The 25512-nt window shown below is 39.0% G+C and overlaps 1 protein-coding gene across 6 annotated transcripts in view; it reads left to right on the forward strand.

Moving 5' to 3' along the window:
* Positions 1–8954: 8954 nt before the first annotated feature.
* LOC126344778 (maternal effect protein staufen-like) overlaps positions 8955–25512 on the forward strand; it is a 169707-nt gene continuing 153149 nt past the window's right edge. The window contains exons 1-2 of one of the 6 annotated variants that reach the window (XM_050002048.1): positions 10692–10757; positions 10838–11448. In XM_050002048.1, the coding sequence (XP_049858005.1) occupies positions 11351–11448 (98 nt within the window). In that variant the 5' untranslated portion in view covers positions 10692–10757; positions 10838–11350. Of the gene's footprint in view, positions 9089–9266; positions 9548–9779; positions 10240–10616; positions 10758–10837; positions 11449–25512 lie in introns of those variants that run through there. The other 5 variants (XM_050002049.1, XM_050002051.1, XM_050002050.1 and 2 more) reach the window with 5 other exon arrangements.

Raw genomic sequence — 25512 nt, forward strand, 5'->3', positions numbered from 1 at the left:
GCAACCTGGATAAAAATATGAATATATTGGGCATCTTTTGTGACCTAAGTAAAGCCGTTGACACAGTAGATCACAAACTACTACTTCGCAACCTACAAGCATATGATTTTAGTGAAAATTCACTGAGATGGATGTCATCTTACCTATTAAACAGGAAACAAAGAATCGTAATAGAAGAAACTGGTAAGAGATTATTCTTAAGTTGGAAGAAGACAAGAGCAAGGCATGCCACAAGGATCTATCATTGGGCCAATATTGTTCTTGTATTATATAAATGAGGTGCTGACCAACATAAATTCCGACACTATTCTTTATGCGAGTGACTCTACAGCAATAGTCTGTTGCAAGAAAAGTGAAAATTTAATTAGTCATCTTCAGCAGTCTCTGATTGAAATTGAGGCCTGGGTGAATACAATAGAATAGAAACTTTACTGTTACATAGCATGTCATATAAAATCAAATGACTGGGACATAGATGACTTGTCAGTTCAAAGCTACTTTGCAATTGTAAGTATACAGAATAATTACAGTATTTGGTAATTTAAGTACCACAAAATTATTTAAAATAATAATGTTGGAAATAAAGTAAGATTAAGAATAAGTATTTACTTAAAGTACTTTTTTAGCATGACAGAATAAAATTTAACATCAGGCACAGTTACTTGTGACAGTCAGTCATAATATTCACTTGCTAGGTATTTTTTAAATGATGTCCAAATTCTTCTGGTTCATAATTTTTTAATTTTTCACAGACTTTATTTCCCACCCTCATACCCATATAGTAAGGTGCCTTCTCCAGCAGTTTTAGTCTATGAGTTGGTAACTTGAACTCATATTTGTTTCTTGTTTTATAAACATGCTTAAACAGGTTATCCTCAAAAAAGTTTTGGGTTTTGTTTAGAAAACTTAATTGTCTCATAGATATAGAGGCCAGGAACAGTTATAAGATCAAGGGCCTTGAACAGAGGTCTGTGCGATTGTCTCTTTTCTGCACCTGCCGTGGCTCTAATGATTTTTTTTTATGTAGCCTAGAGACTCTCTGTAATTTTGTTTTCTCTGTTCTCCAAAAAATTATACCATATCTAATCACAGATACAAAACATGCATGATATACAACTTTTTTGGCTGGTGTTTCTATTAACTGCTTATAACATTCATTGCAAATATTAGACTATGTAGACACTGACACATAGCATCTACATGGTTTGTCCATGACAAATTCTTGTTCAGCATTACACCTAGAAATTTGGTACAGTTTTTGATGGCAAGGTGATTGTCCTCACATGGTATTTCTAGTATATCCTGTACAGCTTGTTTTGTGGTAAATTGAATGATTTGTGTCTTTGTTAGATTTAATTTCAGACCATTATTTCTCACCCAGGCCTTAATTTCAGCTGAAGATGACTAATTAAATTTTAAGATTTCTTGCAACAGATTATTGCTGTAGAATCATCTGCATAAAGAGTAGTGTCTGAATTTGTGTTAGTCAGCAGGTCATTTATATAATACAAGAACAGTATTGGCCCAAGGATAGATCTTTGTGACACACCTTGTTCTGTCTTTTTCCAACATGAGAAGAATCTCTTACCAGTTTCTTCTACTTCTACCCTTTGTTTACTGTTTAATAGGTAAGATGACATTCATCTCAGCGAATTTTCACTAAAACCACGTGCTTGTAGCTTGCAAACTAGTAGTTTGTGATCTACTGTGTCAAAGGCTTTACTTAGGTCACAAAAGATGCCCAATACATTCATATTTTTGTCTAGGCTACTACTAACTTTTGGAATAAGTCCATTAATGGATTGCACAGTGCAGTGTCCTCTTTGAAAACCATGCTCATTGTTCTGGATAATATTATGCAGATTATTATAGTTAACTATCTGGTTACATGCAGTGCTTTCAAATATTTTGCAAAACATTGATAACAATGAGATTGGTCAATAATTACTCATTTCATCATGTTTACCTTTTTTTGTAAATGGGTTGTATTTCAGAATACTTCAGTCTATCAGGAAAACATCCTTCCTTGAAAGATTGGTTCATTATAAGGGACAGAGGACGTGCAATACTATGTGATTTTTGTAGGAATTTCATCCCATTCTACAGAATTTAAATTCTTCAAGGACTTTACTTGAGAATAGGATATATGAGTGAATTTAAATTTAGTGGGATTACATAAATTGGAAACAGGGTACACGTTTGGTGGTGGAAGTTCATCAGGTTTACATGATTTAAGAAGTGGCTGTTACATGCTTCACAGATTTGTGTAATGTCCCAAACAGTCTCACCTTCAACCACCAGTTAAGTTTCCATTGTCTGCCTTTTTTGATACCTATTTCATTCTTTATAATGGTTCATATTGCTTTAGACATATGTTTAGTATTTGAAATGTAATTATTATTGCCGCGCGGAGTTAGCCGAGTGGTCTAAGGCGCTGCAGTAGTGGACTGTGCGGCTGATCCGGGTGAAGGTTCGAGTCCTCCTTCAGGCATGGGTATGTGTGTTTGTCCTTAGGATAATTTAGGTTAAGTAGTGTGTAAGCTTAGGGACTGATGACCTTAGCAGTTAAGTCCCATAAGATTTCACACACATTGGATTTTAATTATTATTCTCCAATTTTTTTGCTTGTCTGACACCTTTATCAAAGATTTTCTTATATTGCCTTACATAATTTAAGAATTTTGGGTCTTGATTGACTTTTGCCTCCAAATAAAGTTCTCTTTTCTTCATGCTTGAAATCTGAATATTCCTTGTTATCCATGAACCCTTCTTAGGTGCGTCAGTTTTTATAGTTATAAGAGAAAACATTCATTGAACACCATCAACAAGGCCTCCAGAAATTTATTGAAATTTTCATTTACTGAGGACTTAGCAGTAAAAGGCCATGAGATGAGGCTGATTTTATTGATGAACATTTCTATATTTTCTAGGCTAAAATTTCTGATTTTCTTGTTTGTGTGCTTTGGGCTAACACAGGGTAATGGCACTAATAGAGCAGTGTGGTCTGAGATTGCTAAGCTTATATATACATTTTTCTGTTACTCTGTAGTTTAACGTACAAGCAATGTTATCTATGCAGGATGGCAATGAACCAGTTACCCTTGTCATATCTGCAAAATTTAAAATATAGCCATGTGTGGGCATCAGCTCCTTTATCTTAAAGGCACATTTGCCTTTTTTTCTCACACCTATATTAGAATCAGCACAAACAACAATTTTTTTACATAACTTTTCAGTTTTGTGTTGGTGGAGTAAATTTTCAAGTTTGGCCAGAAAACTGCAGGAGACTGAGTAACTAGGAGTATGGTATATGCTGAATATCAGCATATTATAGTCCTTAAGTTCTATGCATTAACTCTCAAATTTGTGTTCTTCATTTAAATTGTTGAAATTTTGCTTAATTTGGTATTTTACTGATGAGTGAACCAGAATACATGAACCACCATACCCATTGTCTCTGCAGAAGCTAGCTGCTACTTCATAACCTGTAAGTTTGTTCAATAAATTTATATTTTCATCTCTATGCCAATGTTCACTTAAGCATAACCTTTACAGACCATTTTGTTCTCTCTAGAAATATTTCTAAGTCATGAAGCTTACTGGCCAGATTACTTGATAAACCTCCAATATTCAAATGCATAATACAGTCATTATTTGCTACTCTAGATGTCATGTTGTCAAAATTATCTACTCTAAACTGGCCAGACACAACTTTTTGTAGATTACTCATCTTAATGTAATCTACAAGATGGCATGGTAGTGAAGTTTTTCTCTTGTTGTGAGTAGCTCCTATTGATTCTTCTGCTGTTTTTGTTGGTTCTTCTGTTGTTGCTTGTTCATCTGATGATAGTCCTGATTCTGGCAATGCTGATGCTACCACCACTTGTGATAATGGCTCTATTGTTGTTTCTGATGATGGTGGTTCTGCTGTTGATTGAGATGAGGATTGTCTTGCTTCAGTCGATGCTGGTTTTTCTGGCCACTGGTGAGGGCAGCTGTGTCAGCTGATGATGGTGATTTTATTTCTGATATTAATAGTGGTTTATTTTTTTTTGTTGCTGTAGTTTTTGATGGTTTCACTGCTAGTAGTTGATGATGTTGCAAACTCTGTTATTTGTGGCTGGCATGGTAATTTTCGTTCTGCTGTTGCCATCAATGTCTCCATAACTTTAGAGCCGAGAAGTCTCTTTCCATTTCCATTTAAGTGCATACCATGTCTTGCAAAACTGTCTCTCTCTAGGAAGTTAACAGGTAGAAATTGATCATTTTCAGACATTTTGCATATGTTCTCAAACTGTTTGTTGGCTTTCATGAGTTCTTTATTTACGTACAAATCGTTTATGAGTCATCCACCCCCACCGTCCCACTTTACCCCTACAGGCCATCCTCCTTCTCCGTTAATTCCGCCGTCTCTGCCGTGCCTTCCTTCACACGCGTGACCCGGACACACCCTACGACACCACTGGCAACTACAACGACACTTCAGAAACTTGCTCGCGGCTAAAAAACGCCGGAACTGGCGACAGACATGCACCCGTCTTAATGCTACACTTCCTATCAACCCGTCCAAGTGCTGGCCAGCCTTCCGCTGCCTTATCGGATCTAACCCCCCCCCCCCCCCTAATACCCTCTCCTTCATAATAATCAACCCTTTCCTGACAACCTTAGTAAGGCCAATCCCTTTGCCTTCTACCTCTCCAATGTCTTTACCATCTCAGTTCGATTACTTCCTCTTCCTGGATGTCCGCGATCGAACTGACACCTCTGTCCCTCCCCTCACTCCTGGTCTCCAGTACTTGGACAACATTGCACACACCAAACTCAATGCCCCCATCACTACTCAGAATATCATCGCTACACTCTGCATGAAACGCAACATCGCTCCTGGTCACAATCATGTCACATATCGCCACCTTTGTGAAGCTCCTGCCTCCTTTCTCTCTACCCTGGCCAGGCTCTATAATGTAGTCCTGTCCACTGGCTACTACCCCGACCTGTGGAAAACCTCCCACATCCTGATGTTCCCTAAACCCAACAAACCGCCATTCGCTGTCTCCTCCTACCATCCCATCAGCCTTACCTCGGTCTTCACCAAGGTCCTGGAATCCATCCTTACCCAACACATCCACCTGCATCTCCACCAGCACCACCTCCTTCCTGTTACCCAGTGTGGCTTTCGGCCGTCCTTCTCTACCGATAACCTTCTCCTTCACCTCACTCATCTCCTCTCTGAACAGCTCAATTCCCGTCGCTCCGCTATCTTCCTCTCCCCCCGACGTCAAACGCGCCTATGGCCGTGTGTGGCATTCTGGTCTCCTCTTCAAGCTCCAAACCTTCGCCCTTCCTATTAACTACGTCCATCTGATCGGGTCCTTTCTTTCCCACCATCCTTCCTACGTCATTATCTATAACACGGATTCCTAAACCTTCTTCCCCTCTGCCAGTGTGCCCCAAGATTCCGTCCTCTCCCCTCTTCTGTACCTTTTGTATATGGTGGACATGCTGCCGCCTTCAGCCCCCACCCACCTTCTCCAGTACGCCGATGACACCACCTTCCTTGCCCTCACCCCTACCCTGCAGCGCTCCCAACACCTTCTCCAATCCCATCTTGACCGGTTCACCACTTGGTGCAACCAGTGGTTGCTTAAGGTCAATGCTTCCAAAACCCAGGTGATCATTGTAGGCCAAACCACCCCTTCCTTCCGCCTCCTCGACTTCTATGTCACCATCTATGGCCATCCTGTTGCGCTCACCCCCACCCTTAAGTACCTTGGCATCACCCTTGACCGTCGCCTCTCGTGGACCCCTCATCTCTGGACAACCCAAGCCAAGGCACGCTCCCGACTCCGTCTCCTCAAGCTCCTTTCTGGCCGTGCATGGGGTCTGGACCCCTCCACCATCCTCCACAGCTATTAATCTCTCATACGCCCTATCCTTTGCTATGCCCACCCTGCTTGGATCTCCGCTCCTCCTGCCTTTTACAAATCCCTTCAAATTATTGAATGCCATGCTCTTCGCCTTGCCCATCACATCCATCTCCCCTCCCCCATGCGGATCCTGTATGACCTTATTCCGTTCCCCCACCTCCTCCTTTTCCTCGAACGGATATGGATCCTCTACACCTCCCGTAAACTAGATCCCCCTCACCTGCTTGTCTCTCACATCCTCTCCCACCCCCGTCCACTGCCGCACCTGTATTTCCACGTCCCACCTGCTCACCATCTCTCCACTCTCCTTACCCTCTCCCAAGGTGGCCACCGCCAGCTCCCCCTCCCTGATGATGCCCTCTCCTTTCCATCTACCCCTCCTATCAACTTTGATCCTCCCCTCCCACTTTCTGTGTTTCTTTCCTCAGGGCACCCTCCCTCCCTTCCCTCCTTCCTCCCCCCTCCTACCACAGGCTTCCCCCACCCCCATACCTTCATTCCTCCCCCCATCTCCTCTCTGTTCTCCCCTCTCCCTCCCCCACCATCTTCTTCCCCTCTAGGCAGGTCCTGGGACTCGCACACGTTAAGTGGAAATTCGCGTGCCGGAGATCATCGCTATCGGTTTATAGTGTGTGCTGTCGTGTTAGTGATTCAGTGTTTTTCGCTGCCGACGCTCCTTTGTTCACGTGTGTCGTCTAAATCATCAGTGTTTGTGCACAGTGCCGCCAGTTTTCTTGTCTTTTGTCGAGTGTGAACGGCTTCATGTTTTTTAATTATTGTATCTACTGTTTTTTAATCGCCATTATGTTACTTTTCTGTCTTCATTGGTTTTCTCTCTTATTGTACTGCTTGTGGCTGAAGAGCGGAGTAAAACTATCCGCTGCCAGCCCACCTTGTATGAGGTGCAAAATGACAATAAAAAAAACAATCGCTTATGCGGTCGTGTCTAAGGGGGATTCCAATGACGATCATTGTTTTATTCTGATTGGTATCCAGTATTTCCTTTAAGTTTTCGACGACACTCAATAATTCATTTTTGTAAACGTAATTGGCTCCTCCCACTATTAAAGTGCATTCATTTGCATTTGATGAAGTTCCAGGTTAACTGGATGCGTTTGTACCACGTCTATAACGTAAAATTTTTGTGAGTTCACGCCCATGGCTATCTGAGTGTATGTTTACTTTGGAAAATTTCGTTCTTACTTTCTCACCATAATTATGGACGCACTTTTAGCTGTCTTTTGATTTGCATATAATTCGTCTGGTCTTCCGTCTTGGTCTGAAATTAAAAGTAACAAAGACACGAATCACTCACTTTACCACAAAACAAGCTGTACGAGATATACTAAAAATACCATATAAGGAATATCACCTTGCCATCACAAAATGTACCAGATTTCTATGTGTAATGCTGCACAAGAATTTATCATAGCCCACGTAGACGCCTGTGTCACCGTCTCAATAGTCTAATATTTGCAACGAATGTTATAAGCAGTATAATAGAAACACCAGCCAAAAAAGTTGTATATCATGTATGTTTTGTATCTGTGATTAGATATGGCATAATTTTTTGGGGAACAGAGAAAACAAAATTACAGAGTGTCTTTAGGATACATAAAAAAATCATTAGAACCACGGCAGGTGCAAAAAAAAGACAATCGTACAGACTTCTGTTCAAGGCCCTTGATCTTATAACTGTTCCTGGCCTCTATATCTATGAGACAATTAAGTTTTCTAAACAAAACCCACAACTTTTTTGAGGATAACCTGTTTAAGCATGATTATAAAACAAGAAACAAATATCAGTACAAGTAACCGACTCATAGACTAAAACTGCTGGAGAAAACACCTTACTATATGGGTAGGAGGCTGGGAAATAAAGCCTGTGAAAAATGTAAAAATTATGAACCAGAAGAATTTGGACATCATTTACAAAAACACCTACAAAGTAAATATTATGACTGACTGCCTCAAGTATCTGTGCCTGATGTTAAATTTTATTCCGTTATGCTAAAAAAGTACTTTAAGTAAATATTTATTCTTAATTTTACTTTATTTCCAACATGATTATTTTAAGTAATTTTGTGGTACTTAAATTACCAAATACTGTAATTATTCTGTATACTTACAATTAGAAAGCAGCTTTAAACTGACGAGTCACCTATGACCAATCATCTTATTGCATAGGACATGTTAGGTGACAGTAAAGTTTCTATTCTATTCAAGGAATCGCTTCTTCTTTCCAACTGCAATCACCCCAAAGAAATCATTTAAAATTTTAACTAACCTGTGGCAGCAAGCGCTTTCATCAGCCATGACCGCACTATTCTCAGTAATTATCCCGATATATGTGTTTTTACATTTTATTGTAGTGACCTGTTAGAGCTGCATGTATACTCTACTGATATACCTAAACAAATTAGGCCTATCAGTCGCTACTTTTAACGCTGAATGACCTTAAAAAAAAGGTTAATATGACTCTGAGCACTATGGGACTATACATCTGAGGTCATCAGTCCCTTAGAACTACTTAAAGCTAACTAACCTTAGGATATCACACACATCCATGCCCGAGGCAGGATTGGAACCTGTGACCGGTGCGGTCGCGCGGCTCCAGACTGAAGCGCTTAGAACCGATCGGCCACATGGGCCTGCACCTTAAAAAACTTAACGAAAATCAAACCTCGATAATTTACGTTTACAGACACCAAGTTCTTCAAAAGGCAGCCATTTATATGAAATACAAATTCAAAGTTTATTCGTGTTCATGGTAAACAAATTTAAATCAGCGCACCCGATTTTCTTCTTATATACCTTTCACTTTTTAATGAGTAATGCAACTGCAAACGAGAAATTTTTGTGTAATAAATTGAAAGAAGCCCTAATACATTTATATAGGACTACTACATGATATATTAAGTTGTTAGGGCGAATATGAGAGCATATTGGAGGAATAATGGAAAGTTTGCTTTATTTTTCGAACAAGTGTGGTATAATTACTAACATTAGCAAGGAATTTTCATGTTGCAGGTTGCTAACACTGGTGACGGGGATTCTAACAGATATATCCGAAAGTGTAGTTAAGATAACGTCACCAAGTGTTACTGACGTGAATGTGGTGGTGTTCACCTCGAAGGTACGAGAATTGTTATAAATGTCAGGTTGGTGTGATAAATTGTTGGAAATGTTTTTTTTTTTTTTAATTGCATGACATTAGAGTTCGCATGCTCTGCAATGTGAAAAAGCCTTTCGTTTGTCTCTGTTCCCATGAACAGTTAATACTGTCGCCTCAGATTCCTAATTTTGACTGGGTATTCATTTGCTATACTCGTGCTTCTTCAGTTTTTGACTTCTTTGTGCGTACCCTCGAATGTCATAGCCAATGCTGACCGTGAATATTTCTCAGCTTTCGTTTAATTATGTAACTACTGTACTGACTTTCGATTATGTTCAAAGTAATAGAAACATCGGCTAGACGGTGTTCATGAATTTGGGTTATGCTGAACGTGAGGTTGACCGCCACTTATTTGATTCCTGGTGCCTGTTAAAATGTTTTCCAGTGCACGTATATCTGGAACTCAATAGGAACACTACTGTGCGATGGGAATGTGTATATGTGTGTGTGTATTGTAATTCATTTTAAAATTTTTAGGCGTGCATTGCTGCATTTTGTACTAAAGTTTCTTAAGACTACACTGTCATTGATAAAATCGAGAGTTTTAATGTGTGAATGTTCATACCACGAGACGGATGCTGCTATTTCAATATGGCGATAGCGTACTACGCCAGTGACTTTACTGTACAGATCATATATGTAATACTGGCTGGCGGTTTTGCCGCGAATTTTAAAGAGGAGTAGCTTGGCTTACCGTGGGAGTAGAACGATACGACAGCGACAAGCCCCGCCTCCCTCCCGCAGTGCTATCAGTTCACGTTCCCATTCTGTCAGTTTCAAAGTAAGGAGAGCACAAAGCATTCTGTAACGGCTAAAGCACTATTATCATTCCTACCACAAGTCAGTGTCAGATCCGACATGTCTGTGATGTCTGTCTTGTGATACCACTTACAGCCGCGTTTAACAGTATGTGACCAGTTTCAACGCGTGACGATTATATATGAAATTTCTTGCAACTGCGACAAATTACGATTGTGGAAGGCGAATGATGGGGAATCATCCTCACGTTCCAACAGATTGCATCAACGGAGCTCAAACATCACTAAAATACATCATCAATTCCCAAAAAAGACATTCTGACCTAGCACGGGAACTCGTGTCAAATAACTTAGCAAAAATCAGCTATACGGAGTTAAGGTAGTTAATGCGAGGGTTCGTTTATTGATTATTTTGATATGTATGCGGCCTACTTATTAGCTGATGTTTGGTCTACATATCAATTGTTTTATTGAAGACGTTGGCCTCCTTAGTGGCTTTTGATTTGTTGATCAACCCCTTGGTATCCGGTTTTCAGTATGGTTCTACTAACGGTAAAAATAGGTAACATTTTAAGTAACAAATCATGATTTATTTTGTATTTGTTATTAATATATACGATTTATGGCTTAAGGTAGAGCTTTTTGTCTGGTATTTTACGGAAGTAATGTTATCAGGACTCTTGAAGATAACTGCAGTAAATACAGGAGAGTATCATTGACCTTGGGGATAAGGCTTTTTTTTTTTTTTAAGTTTTGGCGCGGAGCAATCGGTGAAATTCGAATGAGTTCGTGCAGTTTCGATTTGTTTCCATCCGTTGCCAACATTAACTATGCAAGTAAGCGGCGATCGTGTTTTAACGCTACGAGCATCCACAGCAAAGAGTGCGAAGTTATATTGTGCGTATAGTATGCTTACAATTTAAGGAAATGGTCACGAGTTGTACTGGCTTTTAATGCTTGTTTATTTGTATTTACAGTCCACATACCATACGAATATGTTTTGATTATGGATGAGATATAGCCATTCAACATACGTATCTTCGGGCTACGCATGTTACTCTGGTGAAGAGAGATCATGTGCATAGCGTCATAATGCAATAGATGGAATCGGATTTTTGGCCACTGCGCTTCTATAATTCTATGTGCAAGCCCCCTATCCTTTAAACAGCCCACTAGAAGAAGTGGCTTGAACGTACTACCCAGACAACGCTCTAAAGAGATTCTTACATGTATTTATCCATGCACTTTTTTGTTTCCTGTATGGACTTACGAAGTAAATGAAGATATACAATGTGAGGCAGCTTTCGAAACTGTTACGAAATTGCTCTCCGCTATTTGCGCTTACGTTTACCAAATTAAACTTTTTTTTTAATTGGCAAGAAATACTCTAATTTGAAAATTGCAGCTGCTTTTTGTCACCAACTACTAGCTCAGGTTTTCCACGATCACATTAGTTATTAGAACGAGTTATCGGCTTTAGTAACAATTTAATGTACCACACGACTTTTACTTTAGTAATTAATATAGCTGGCCATGGGTCATTATATAACGGATATATCAGCATTGGAAAAAAGAAAATGTGGTACATGTAAGTGCACAAACATACATAATACATATAGTTATTTATTCTCCATAGTGAAATAAGTTTGCTGCAGATTGTGTATGTGTGTTAAAATTCATACCATACCGGTACCTCCTGGGAACAGTTATACTAGCACAATGTATCAAGTTCCTTATCATTAATATGGTACAAGTGAAGGTGATCCATTTGTGTGTCAAATATTCTTTAATGCTCTAAAACATTTGTGACACACACTGCAACTGAAAAATACAAAAGCTGCAAATTCTAAATTTTCGTGTAACGTCTTGAGATATGGTACTTTTGGGAGTTTGTTAAATTATTATGTACCTATACGCGATGGATTGTGTTGTACACCAGTCTTTGGTAATCATTATACTTCCTGCTGTTATAAAAGTGTACATCATTGTTTAAACTATTATACTGATTGTATTTTAAAACTCATTCTACAGGTTTAGAAAATACTATTGATGGCAGTGTAAGTAATTTCTCTCTCATGAACATCCATTTTTAAAAAATTTATACTGCATAGGCTTGAAAGCAATCTTGAATTGAGGAATATGTTCTGGAGCTACGAGTTTGTTACTGTTGTAACAATTCCCTATTTACTTGTGCCAATATGCAATCAGTGGGTGTGCCTCCGTCGAATCTGACTGAAATGTGATTGTCTTGAGTGAGCGATTTCAAATGGTATATTCCACACAAGGTTTACAGTCGAAATACTTTAATCGAATTTTGATGTTGAATCACCTAACATAGTCCATATCAATTCAGGCAGTCAAGGAAAAAATCTTATCTTCATAGTCTTGGATGTTATTGGATTTTGCATATGTTAAAATGAAGGACTAAGCAAGGAATGCATATTTTTCGTTATCGCCAAAAAAGTTTCTGCTCAGATATACAGCACTCCAAAGATGACACCATTTAGAAGATGTGGATTTTTGAAAAAAATTAAAATGCTGTATCTCTGGAACAGTGCCAGATATTTTGCTGGTTTTTTATTATTTGAAAGATAATTCCTTTATGATTACAAAGAAAGCCTCCAGTTGGACTTTCCTGTCAAAGTTCTTTTACTATAGCATTCTGAACTTTTTTATAATTTATGGAATTTTTTAAAAATACTAATGCAGAAAATTTTGATTTTTTTTCTGTTGTTTAGTACTATATAGTACTATATAGTTCTACATTCCTTGAAAAGGAGAGCTTCCTCTTTCAGGTTGAACAATCGAAATTTTTTACTTGTATAACCTAATTATCACATAACAGGTCCATAAAAATCAAAACATAATCTTATTTAACATAATTTTAGTTTTGAAAGATGAGTAAGCGACTCATTTTTCAAACATTTTAATGGTTCCAAAATGTATTTTAGAGGTCCAAAGCCTTTTAGCCAGTCAGTGAACTAAAAATGTGTCCCACTGCTTCAGTATCTTCCTTTGATATAGAGTGAAACCTTCTTGTTGAACCAATAGTAACTGGAGAACTTTACAAATCTTCAATCCATTGTGAACAGAAAGTGAGCACTGATGGTGTTCTTGCTATCCTTCGGCAGGAAACCTATATCCTGCAGCTGGTCTATGTGGTAGCATAATGTTAGTTACAATTTTGTTTAATGCATAACTGGTGTCTATAATCTCTGCAATCCACAGTCACACACACACACACCTCAAACATCCCCCTGCTCAGGTTGTGAGACTGAATATTATTCTTCTGTTTCTGAGGTGTTGGTGAACTAATGAAATTTCTTCTTTGTTGCTCTTTAAAGTGCATGCAATAAGAGTTCCCCCATCACTTTGAGTCCAAAAATGTGTGTTCTGAATTCCCTTCACAGGAGTAGTTTAGATCATTCTTTTTTTTTCTGCTTGTGGAATTCTTCGATTTCCTCTTTGGACAAAAGAATCAGGTCTGTGGATGGAAGATTTGACGACTCTCGTAAAATCCTCACCATTCTGAATTGCAGCTGTATTTGAGTGGAAAGATTGTTTTGTAGCATGGTGCTTCAGCAGGCCTTCTACACCACTACAAGGTGACTTCCTGTGACCAGTAGTACTGTATACCCAGCCAGTTGGCACAAGCGACTTACTCAATTCAAACAGCTGGTAGTGAGTTTTAAAATGACTAGGAGCACCATCAGAAGTAATGATAATCTTCTCTGCCCCTGTTTGCAGCTGAAGAATTTTGCGCATTGCTAGCAAAGCATGTATGTGCTGAGTTATGTCCTATGTCATCACTTATAATTGCAACACTTGTGGTTTTGTTTTGAAAATATGTCACTCCTGTAAAAACTGAAACCTTGTCATTTCTCCAATGATACCCATGTACTTCTTGTGGGAGAATTACAGTCCAGTTCTTAGAAAAATCCCAGAGGCGCATTAAATATAGTTCTTCAGCTTCTACGCACTCTTCCACTTCTGCAATGTGGTGTTGCAATTTCTTCAGATGCTGGTGTGTTAGTGCTTTCTTTGATGGATTACCAAGTACATCAATGATAATGTCAAAGGCAACAATCTCCCTTGTCACATATGTAATTCCTGCAGAGTTATCTGCTACATCTTCCAGATGAAGTGCCTGTAAAGACAGTCCTCCCTTTCCATGGCAGTCACCGCATTTACCAAACAAACAAGTCTCTCGCCTTGTCACAGACTACTAATGACTTCATATGCCCAACTAAGGTGTCATATGTCACATGCTCCAGTAAGTTCTTCAAAGTTACCAAACAAAGTTCAAAATTTGCACAGTACACACAAAAACGGACATCTCTAGGTGGGTGTGGAACTACCCACTTTGACATAGTGCATAAAATTTTGATTTTCCAATATGTGAAGTTGTACAGTTGCTCCTATGAGCCAGCCGTTGTGTTTTGAGTTGTGCTATGCGCTTCAGCTTGGAACCGTGCTGCTGCTACGGTCGCAGGTTCGAATCCTGCCTCAGGCATGGATGTGTGTGATGTGCTTAGGTTAGTTAGGTTCAAGTAGTTCTAAGTCCAGGGGACTGATGACCTCAGATGTTAAGCCCCGTTGTGCCATTTGAACCATTTGTTCATGTAAATTGCAAAAGTTTCTTTAATACTGTGAGTGTTGTACCTCTTCAGAACTTTTTGACCTTCAACTGTTAAGAGTTATAGTTTCTTTTTTGTTGGCGAACTGGTGAGAACATTCCCATTTATCTTCCAGATAAAATGACTGCACTATTTGAACTTGAGCTGCTTCTACAGGATGACTATAATAGGGATCTGGTCTTCCAAGGACTCCTTTTACAGATCTCACATTTCTTGATTTGTCTACCATGTACTTTGATACCGATGGAATGTGATTGAAAATTGTTTTCTTTGAAAATGTATCTTGAATAGTAGCTAAAACTTGCACCATTTCACTGTGGGATGCACAACAGCTGAATTGATATTTGCGAAAAATTCCTGGCAAGAGGTGCAAGAGTGCGTTGGTTCATTTTCTTCTGAAGATAGAATTTCTACTTTGAAGAGTGTGGTCAGTTCTGATGTAGTGTATTCATCCATAGCTTTAGTAATTTCTCTGCACTTTCTTGATGCATAGAGCTTATGACTCGACTTCACTGATCACAAACCGAGCGAGGTGGTTAGCACACTGGACTCGCATTCGGGAGGACGACGTTTCAATCCCGTCTCCAGCCATCCTGATTTAGGTTTTCCGTGATTTCCCTAAATCATTTCACGCAAATGCCGGGATGGTTCCTTTGAAAGAGCATGACCTATTTCCTTCCCAGTCCTTCCCTAACCCGAGCTTGCGCTCCGTCTCTAATGACCTCGTTGTCGACGGGACGTTAAACACTAACAACCACCACCACCACCAATCACTGATCACAGTGTCTTAACAAGACTAACACCTACCTCTGTAGTTGATTGATTCAGAGTATTTAATTCTTCGTCTATTGATGCAAAATCTGCACCATGGGAGGATTCACCTAGTTCAGATAGTATCATTGTTGTTACTCTGTCAAAACATTTAGAATACAAAAAGTCTTCACTGGAAACATCTTCATTTTGAAACAGAGTCTTCAAATGAGAACACTTATTCACAACCTGAACGAAGTCTGTTATTTTATTTATTTATTTATTATTTTTTTTCCCTTCCTTATACATCACTCTATTATGGATAAGCAAATAGCCAGCACACTTCACTCACCTGTGGTCCTCAGCACACTTCATTCACCTGTGATCCCAGTCCGAAGACTTTTCAAACAGTCCTGTTCACAAAACACACTGCAGCTGTGTCAACTGACAAATTCCTCGTGAAAACACGGAACTCACCGGATGGTCTCAGATTTCTTAGAAGTCTCTTCAGTAAACAAATTAGCACTGAACAACTCCAATACAGATACCTGCAATGAACAACTATGACAAGGAAACTGACAACAAACTACGGCAAAGTGTAAGAATGTCTACAACAATGAAAGTGAAAAGAAATTCTCCATCAATGAAAGTGAAAAGAAATAACTGTAATAAAGGCAATAGAAATAAACATTGTAACAAAGAAATTCATAAGAAAGAGCTTCAGTGAAGACATACATTAGCCTTGAAAGTTAAAAAAGTGGAGAGAATATACAGTAATACAGATAATATAGTAATACATGGTACTAATCAGCAGAAAATAAATCTAACTTTTCTGGAGTAGCATTTTTGGAAAAATCAAAAAAATTGTAAATTATAAAAAAATTGAAAGGTGACAGTAAAAAAATCTTAACAGTTGTGTCCAAATGGAGGATACCATTGTAGTCATAAAGCAATTATCTTTCAAATAAAATAAACTCTAACAAAATATCTAGAATTGTTACAGAGATATAGCATTTAAAAAAAATATTCCGAAATTAACATATTCAGAATGGTGTTCAGAGCATTGCGTCTGGAGACCTATATCTTGGTGCAGGAATTTTTTTGGGAGGGGGGGGGGGGGGGGGGGGCGCGAGGAACATGTGTTTCTTACTAACTCCTGCATTTTGACATATGCTAAATTCAATAACATCCGAGACTATGAAGGTAACCCAGCTGCCTGAAGTGATGTGGATTATGCCACCTGTGATTTATGACCAGATTGTGTCTCACACACTGCTGATATCCTGTAATGTGATTGTTCGAGTGCAGTAAACAAACAAAGTCTTCCTGATTGACAGTAATTAATGTGTGGCATGTAAATCATTAACACATTCGCTAATTTCACTGTCCTTCCAAGTTGTAATATTGAAATGAAAATGATGTACACGGTAAGTATAATTTACAAATAACGTAGCTCACGGTCAAATACTATTGTCACAGTTTGCATAATGCATTATTGTAAATTATCACTATTCGTAAGACTAATAACAAGTTCACAGCCAATCATTGCATAACAGTCACTGTATAAACTCTCGGACACAGAATGTTAATGTAACTTGCACCTTTTTACGACTTTGATTTGTGCTAACTTGTTTATGTACGCTGTGCAATACTTTTTGTCACAGATCTTGCTCATAACATAACCTCCTGCAGACCAATTCGAATGGCTTCCAATAGCCTTTCTTTTATAAGATTGCAATAATTAAAACTTGACTTATCTATTGTTGCTTGCTGTAATTTTACAAATTACAATTGAAGGTTTCTGTTTCTAAATCACTGGACAGTGGATTAAGATTTGTTTCACTGAGAACATTCAGAACTTTTGTTTTGAAAATGTGTCACTCCTGTAAAAACTGAAACCTGGTCATTTCTCCAATGATACCATTGTATCATTGGAATACAGTACTTGTGAAGGATTAGTCTGAAAATATGACAAGTATGTGTGTCACACAATTGCCTTAAGAACTGCAATAGTAACGAACACTCAAAACTCTTACAAGTAATTATTTACTCAATATAAAATTGTTGGGAGCACTTACTGATGTCAGTAGGCCTACTTTAGTTGCCAATATGATAGTGAACACAAGTTTGCAAACAATCACTATATTAGCATAAAAATTAGATGCTTTTTCTTACACTTGTGTCTGACAACAAACATGAAGTCAGTCTTTCTGGTTCTCTCCTCCCCCTGGCACTCCAAAGGATCTTTACTTGTGCCATGCCATATTCAAACACTTTGTTTCCTGGTTTGCCCTGTGGATTTACGAACTACTTGTGATATGTTGTTAACGGCAAGTGTGTGAATAACTGCATTTTCGTGGCTGTTATGTATTCTACTAGTGGTCTGGCCACATGTCCATCCATGTGGGAGACCCTCATGCAAGCAGCTGGAAAGTATACTGAGTTAAACATAGCTTGTAATTTGTAGAATTCCTTGTTATTTTCAACTCTCTTAGTTTTCATTCTACTTTATTCTCTGGAAGTTGGCAGAAAAATATAACAGCTTTCCCCACCCCCGCCCTTCCCTTGGATATTTGTTTGGATTGATTAGTGCAAGATACACCATACACATTTGCTCATAACTCACTACAATGTTCACACCATACACATTTGTTCATAACTCACTACAATGTTCTTAATTGTGCAAATTTATTTTCTTATTTTTTGGTGTGAAAGGTAAATGTGATATTCCTGAGACAGATATGTCTAATGCTACACAGAAAACATCACTCTCTTCAGTAAAGAGTTTGATTGGAAAAGAAAACACTAAGCTTAATGATTAGGCAGTTTCTTATCGAGTAACTCCTTGAACTTTATATGCACTAAAACATTGCAGTGCCATATTTTCTTGTGAGTCCCCAGCTAACAATTGTTGTTGGCATACCTTGCAATTGTGCATAATGGGTAGGTCATTGATATACGGCATGAACAAGACTGGAGCCAGATTGACACTTGATGCACAATACACTTCACCACAGTTGGACTAGAGCTCTAAGCTATATTATAATGTTAGTGTCTTTATGTCCAGTTTGTATAATCCAATTCTGTTAAAGACTTTCATCTGTTTCTTTAATATTTTGAGTTATCACCTTTATAAAGTAGCAGCTCATGATAAACTACAACAAATTCATATGATAAATCTATACCAGAGTTGCTGAAGGCAGCAGCTTGACAGCTGACAGTGCTGTTTCCAACATTCCACTCTGAAGTGCAGGTGTTTGCAGCTAAAAACAGCAGTCATCTGTACAGCTGCCACAACACTGAGTCGCTATTACCATAAAAATGTACACTAAATTGCGTTATGTAATTGGTTGAGACGGACGTGCAAAGCAGATGCGTTGAGTCCAGTGCTAATTTCAGGAATCATCTTTTGCCAAATCAGCTATAGAAATGTACATGCAATCCTTTCTTTCTTGTTTTATTTGATTGATATGGGATGTACTGGATCAGGTATAGCAGATAATGATGAGTAACAGAATGAATAGTGTCTTGAAAGGAAGATATAAGATGAACATCAACAAAAGCAAAACGAGGAAATGGAATATAGTAGAATTAAGTCGGGTGATGCTGAGGGAATTAGATTAGGAAATGAGACACTTAAAGTAGTGAAGGAGTTTTGCTATTTGGGGAGCAAAATAACTGATGATGGTCGAAGTAGAGAGGATTTAAAAGGTAGATTGGCAATGGCAAGGAAAGCGTTTCTGAAGAAGAGAAATTTGTTAACATCGAGTATAAATTTAAATGTCAGGAAGTCATTTCCTCCCCCCATGAACCATGGACCTTGCCGTTGGTGGGGAGGCTTGCGTGCCTCAGCGATACAGATGGCCGTACCGTAGGTGCAACCACAACGGAGGGGTATCTGTTGAGAGGCCAGACAAACGTGTGGTTCCTGAAGAGGGGCAGCAGCCTTTTCAGTAGTTGTAGGGGCAACAGTCTGGATGATTGACTGATCTGGCCTTGCAACATTAACCAAAACGGCCTTGCTGTGCTGGTACTGCGAACGGCTGAAAGCAAGGGGAAACTACAGCCGTAATTTTTCCCGAGGACATGCAGCTTTACTGTATGATTAAATGATGATGGCATCCTCTTGGGTAAAATATTCCGGAGGTAAAATAGTCCCCCATTCGGATCTCCGGGCGGGGACTACTCAGGAGGATGTCGTTATCAGGAGAAAGAAAACTGGCGTTCTACGGATCGGAGTGTGGAACGTCAGATCCCTTAATCGGGCAGGTAGATTAGAAAATTTAAAAAGGGAAATGGATAGGTTAACGTTAGATATAGTGGGAATTAGTGAAGTTCGGTGGCAGGAGGAACAAGACTTCTGGTCAGGTGACTACAGGGTTATAAGTACAAAATCAAATAGGGGTAATGCAGGAGTAGGTTTAATAATGAATAGGAAAATAGGAATGCGGTTAAGCTACTACAAACAGCATAGTGAACGCATTATTGTGGCCAAGATAGATACGAAGCCCACACCTACTACAGTAGTACAAGTTTATATGCCAACTAGCTCTGCAGATGATGAAGAAATTGAAGAAATGTACGATGAAATAAAAGAAATTATTCAGATAGTGAAGGGAGACGAAAATTTAATAGTAATGGGTGACTGGAATTCGAGTGTAGGAAAAGGGAGAGAAGGAAACATAGTAGGTGAATATGGATTGGGGCTAAGAAATGAAAGAGGAAGCCGCCTAGTAGAATTTTGCACAGAGCACAACTTAATCATAGGTATCACTTGGTTTAAGAATCATGAAAGAAGGTTGTATACGTGGAAGAACCCTGGAGATACTAAAAGGTATCAGATAGATTATATAATGGTAAGACAGAGATTTAGGAACCAGGTTTTAAATTGTAAGACATTTCCAGGGGCAGATGTGTACTCTGACCACAATATATTGGTTATGACCTGTAGATTAAAACTGAAGAAACTGCAAAAATGTGGGAAATTAAGGAGATGGGACCTGGATAAACTGAAAGAACCAGAGGTTGTACAGGGTTTCAGGGAGAGTATAAGGGAACAATTGACAGGAATAGGGGAAAGAAATACAGTAGAAGAAGAATGGGTAGCTCTGAGGGATGAAGTAGTGAAGGCAGCAGAGGATAAAGTAGGTACAAAGACGAGGGCTGCTAGAAATCCTTGGGTAACAGAAGAAATATTGAAATTAATTGATGAAAGGCGAAAATATAAAAATGCAGTAAATGAAACAGGCAAAAAGGAATACAAGCGTCTCAAAAATGAGATCGACAGGAAGTGCAAAATGGCTAAACAGGGATGGCTAGAGAACGAATGTAAGGATGTAGAAGCTTATCTCACTAGGGGTAAGAGACTGCCTACAAGAAAATTAAAGAGACCTTTGGAGAGAAGAGTACCACGTGTATGAATATCAAGAGCTCAGATGGCAGCCCAGTTCTAAGCAAAGAAGGGAAGGCAGAAAGGTGGAAGGAGTATATAGAAGGTTTATACAAGGGCGATGTACTTGAGGACAATATTATGGAAATAGAAGAGGATGTAGATGAAGACGAAATGGGAGATACGATACTGCGTGAAGAGTTTGACAGAGCACTGAAAGACCTGAGTCGAAACAAGGCCCCCGGAGTAGACAACATTCCATTAGAACTACTGACGGCCTTGGGAGAGCCAGTCATGACAAAACTCTACCAGCTGGTGAGCAAGATGTATGAGACAGGCGAAATACCCTCAGACTTCAAGAAGAATATAATAATTCCAATCCCAAAGAAAGCAGGTGCTGACAGATGTGAAAATTACCGAACTATCAGTTTAATAAGCCACGGCTGCAAAATACTAACGCGAATTCTTTATAGACGAATGGAAAAACTGGTAGATGCAGACCTCGGGGAGGATCAGTTTGGATTCCGTCGAAATGTTGGAACACGTGAGGCAATACTGACCTTACGACTTATCTTAGAAGAAAGATTAAGAAAAGGCAAACCTATGTTTCTAGCATTTGTAGACTTAGAGAAAGCTTTTGACAATGTTGACTGGAATACTCTTTTTCAAATTCTAAAGGTGGCAGGTGTAAAATACAGGGAGCGAAAGGCTATTTATAATTTGTACAGAAACCAGATGGCAGTCATAAGAGTCGAGGGGCATGGAAGGGAAGCAGTGGTTGGGAAAGGAGTGAGACAGGGTTGTAGCCTCTCCCCGATGTTATTCAATCTGTATATTGAGCAAGCAATAAAGGAAACAAAAGAAAAATTTGGAGTAGGAATTAAAATTCATGGAGACGAAGTAAAAACTTTGAGGTTCGCCGATGACATTGTAATTCTGTCAGAGACGGCAAAGGACTTGGAAGAGCAGTTGAACGGAATGGACAGTGTCTTGAAAGGAGGATATAAGATGAACATTAACAAAAGCAAAACGAGGATAATGGAATGTAGTCAAATTAAATCGGGTGATGCTGAGGGAATTAGATTAGGAAATGAGACACTTAAAGTAGTAAAGGAGTTTTGCTATTTAGGAAGTAAAATAACTGATGATGGTCGAAGTAGAGAGGATATAAAATGTAGACTGACAATGGCAAGGAAAGCGTTTCTGAAGAAGAGAAATTTGTTAACATCGAATATAGATTTATGTATCAGGAAGTCGTTTCTGAAAGTATTTGTTTGGAGTGTAGCCATGTATGGAAGTGAAACATGGACGATAACTAGTTTGGACAAGAAGAGAATAGAAGCTTTCGAAATGTGGTGCTACAGAAGAATACTGAAGATAAGGTGGATAGATCACGTAACTAATGAGGAGGTATTGAATAGGATTGGGGAGAAGAGAAGTTTGTGGCACAACTTGACTAGAAGAAGGGATCGGTTGGTAGGACATGTTTTGAGGCATCAAGGGATCACAAATGTAGCATTGGAGGGCAGCGTGGAGGGTAAAAATCGTAGAGGGAGACCGAGAGATGAGTACACTAAGCAGATTCAGAAGGATGTAGGTTGCAGTAGGTACTGGGAGATGAAGCAGCTTGCACAGGATAGAGTAGCATGGAGAGCTGCATCAAACCAGTCTCAGGACTGAAGACAACAACAACAACAACAACAACAACAACAACGAAGTCGTTTCTGAAAGTATTTGTATGGAGTGTAGCCATGTATGGAAGTGAAACATGGACGATAAATAGTTTGGACAAGAAGAGAATAGAAGCTTTCGAAATGTGGTGCTACAGAAGAATGCTAAAGATTAGATGGGTAGATCACATAACTAATGAGGAGGTATTGAATAGGATTGGGGAGAAGAGAAGTTTGTGGCAGAACTTGACCAGAAGAAGGGATCGGTTGGTATGACATGTTCTGAGGCACCAAGGGATCACCAATTTAGTATTGGAGGGCAGCTTGGAGGGAGACCAAGAGGTGACTACACTAAGCAGATTCAGAAGGATGTAGGTTGCAGTATGTACTGGAAGATGAAGCTTGCACAGGATAGAATAGCATGGTGAGCTGCATCAAACCAGTCTCAGGACTGAAGACAACAACAACAACCTTTTCTGAAAGAATTTTGCCGGCCGGGATGGCCGAGCGGTTCTAGACACTACTGTCTGGAACCGCGCGACAGCTACAGCTACAGCTACGGTTGCAGGTTCGAATCCTGCTCCGGGCATGGATGTGTGTAATGTCCATATGTTAGTTAGGTTTAAGTTGTTTTAAGTTCTAGGGGACTGATGACCTTAGAAGTTAAGTCCCATAGTTCTCACAGCCATTTTGAAAGAATTTTGTATTTCTCGTACTACTGTTTCTGAGACAGATGTCTAATCTGAGTAAAATAATTTTTTAACACTACTTAAGGTCAGTAGTTTCAACTTTATCAGCATTGCCCCTTTTTTGCAGTGGTCTGTAACGAATTTTAATTTAGATGGAAACACTCTTTATTTAAACCTTAATTGGTCAGATGAACTAGAATTGGAAAGAGTAAAGGATTGCAATTTTTAAGAATAATTGACGAAATTTCATCCCTGTACACTGCAGACTATTTCCTGCTTTTCATTTGTTATTCATTTTTATCCATTCATGCACTATCTAAACTACTTGAATTCATAAAATGGTCAATAAGTATTACTGACCATATAATGGTACATAGCATTCACACTTGCTTTTCAGTTTGGTGTTATTAGTGCTAGGTTTTGGTTTGCTAATGTTAATGTGGGTTACTATCTTTTCTTTTGCAATTTGTGCAGTGCTGACATGTGTGAAAATTGCCGAACAATCAGTTTAATAAGTCAAGGATGCAAAATACTAACGCAAATTCTTTACAGACGAGTGGAAAAACTAGTAGAAGCCGACCTCGGGGAAGATCAGTTTGGATTCCGTAGAAATACTGGAACACATGAGGCAATACTGACCCTACAACTTATCTTAGAAGCTAGAGTAAGGAGAGGCAAACCTTCGTTTCTAGCATTTGTAGACTTAGAGAAAGTTTTTGACAATGTTGACTGGAATACTCTTTTTCAAATTCTGAAGGTGGCAGAGGTAAAATACAGGGAGCGAAGGCTATTTACAATTTGTACAATTTGGCAGTTGAGTCGAGGGACATGAAAGGGAAGCAGTGGTTGGGAAGGGAGTGAGACAGGGTTGTAGCCTATCTCCGATGTTATTCAATCTGTATATTGAACAAGCAGTGAAGGAAACAAAAGAAAAATTTGAAGTAGGTATTAAAATCCATAGAGAAGAAATAAAAACTTTGAGGTTCGCCGATGACATTGTAATTCTGTCAGAGACAGCAAAGGTCTTGGAAGAGCAGTTGAATGGAATGGATAGCGTCTTGAAAGGAGGGTATAAAATGAACATCAACAAAAGCAAAACGAAGATAATGGAATGTAGTCGAATTAAGTCGGGTGATGCTGAGGGAATTAGATTAGGAAATGAGACACTGAAAGTAGTGAAGGAGTTTTGCTATTTGGGGAGCAAAATAACTGATGATGGTCGAAGTAGAGAGGATTTAAAAGGTAGACTGGCAATGGCAAGGAAAGCGTTTCTGAAGAAGAGAAATTTGTTAACATCGAGTATAGATTTAAGTGTCAGGAAGTTGTTTCTGAAAGTATTTGTATGGAGCGTAGCCATGTATGGAAGTGAAACATGAACGATAAATAGTTTACACAAGAAGAGAATAGAAGCTGTGGAAATGTGTTGCTACAGAAGAATGCTGACGATTAGATGGGTAGATCACATAACTAATGAGGAGGTATTGAATAGGACTGGGGAGAAGAGAAGTTTGTGGCACAACTTGACCAGAAGAAGGGATCGATTGGTAGGACATGTTCTGAGGCATCAAGGGATCACCAATTTAGTATTGGAGGGAAGCGTGGAGGGTAAAAATCGTAGAGGGAGACCAAGAGATGAGTACACTAAGCAGATTCAGAATGATGGAAATTGCAGTAAGTACTGGGAGATGAAGAAGCTTGCACAGGATAGAGTAGCATGGAGAGTTGCATCAAACCAGTCTCAGGATGGAAGACAACAACAACATAAGTTAATGTCTTGTTTGTAGGCTGCCCAATCCGACTGATTGGTTGCCTCTGGGTATTCCCCATATAAAATAATTTTCACCTGCAGGTGACTTACACAGCTCTTCTATTGTGTGTTGCTTTAATCAGTTGATTATTATTACTTGTAGCCAGTTATATGGTACTATACAATAGCAAATGAGAATCGCTCAGACTTATAGCTTTGTCATGAGTATTTGCGTGTTTTTCTGTATGTCACTATTTCCAAGCTTGTTGTTGCATTGGGACCTTATAAATTTGTTATGCATATTGGCCTGTTTTTTTTTTTTTTTTTTTTTTTTTTTTTTTAATGTATGTCACAATTTCCAAGATTGTGATGGGTTGGGGCATGATAGCTCAATTGATATTGCTGCGAGTGTAGTGAAATATTGGATAACTTTGTTTAGGAATCAGGGGAAATTACGAATGAGCAACCTAATTGGCTATTCATACCTGACTTGATTTGTCATGTTCACCCGCCATCATTCATAATGCAAACTTTCACCAACAGCACCACATAAAATAAAGTCAGTGGACACCATAACTGCACTTTTACCACGTTTTTTACTTCAGGTGTCCCAGTTTATAGGGCGGTCTTACAGTTTTGAACATTTTTTCCTTTTGAAATTAATCAAACATGTTGTGTTCAGATGTTTAAATAATATGTTATAAAAGTTATTCCACTTGAAACTTCCTGGTAGGACTGTCACACGAACCTGCGGCCAAGCACAACTCATG

This window comes from Schistocerca gregaria, chromosome 1 (genome assembly GCF_023897955.1).
Source record: "Schistocerca gregaria isolate iqSchGreg1 chromosome 1, iqSchGreg1.2, whole genome shotgun sequence".
Lineage (NCBI taxonomy): Eukaryota > Metazoa > Arthropoda > Insecta > Orthoptera > Acrididae > Schistocerca > Schistocerca gregaria.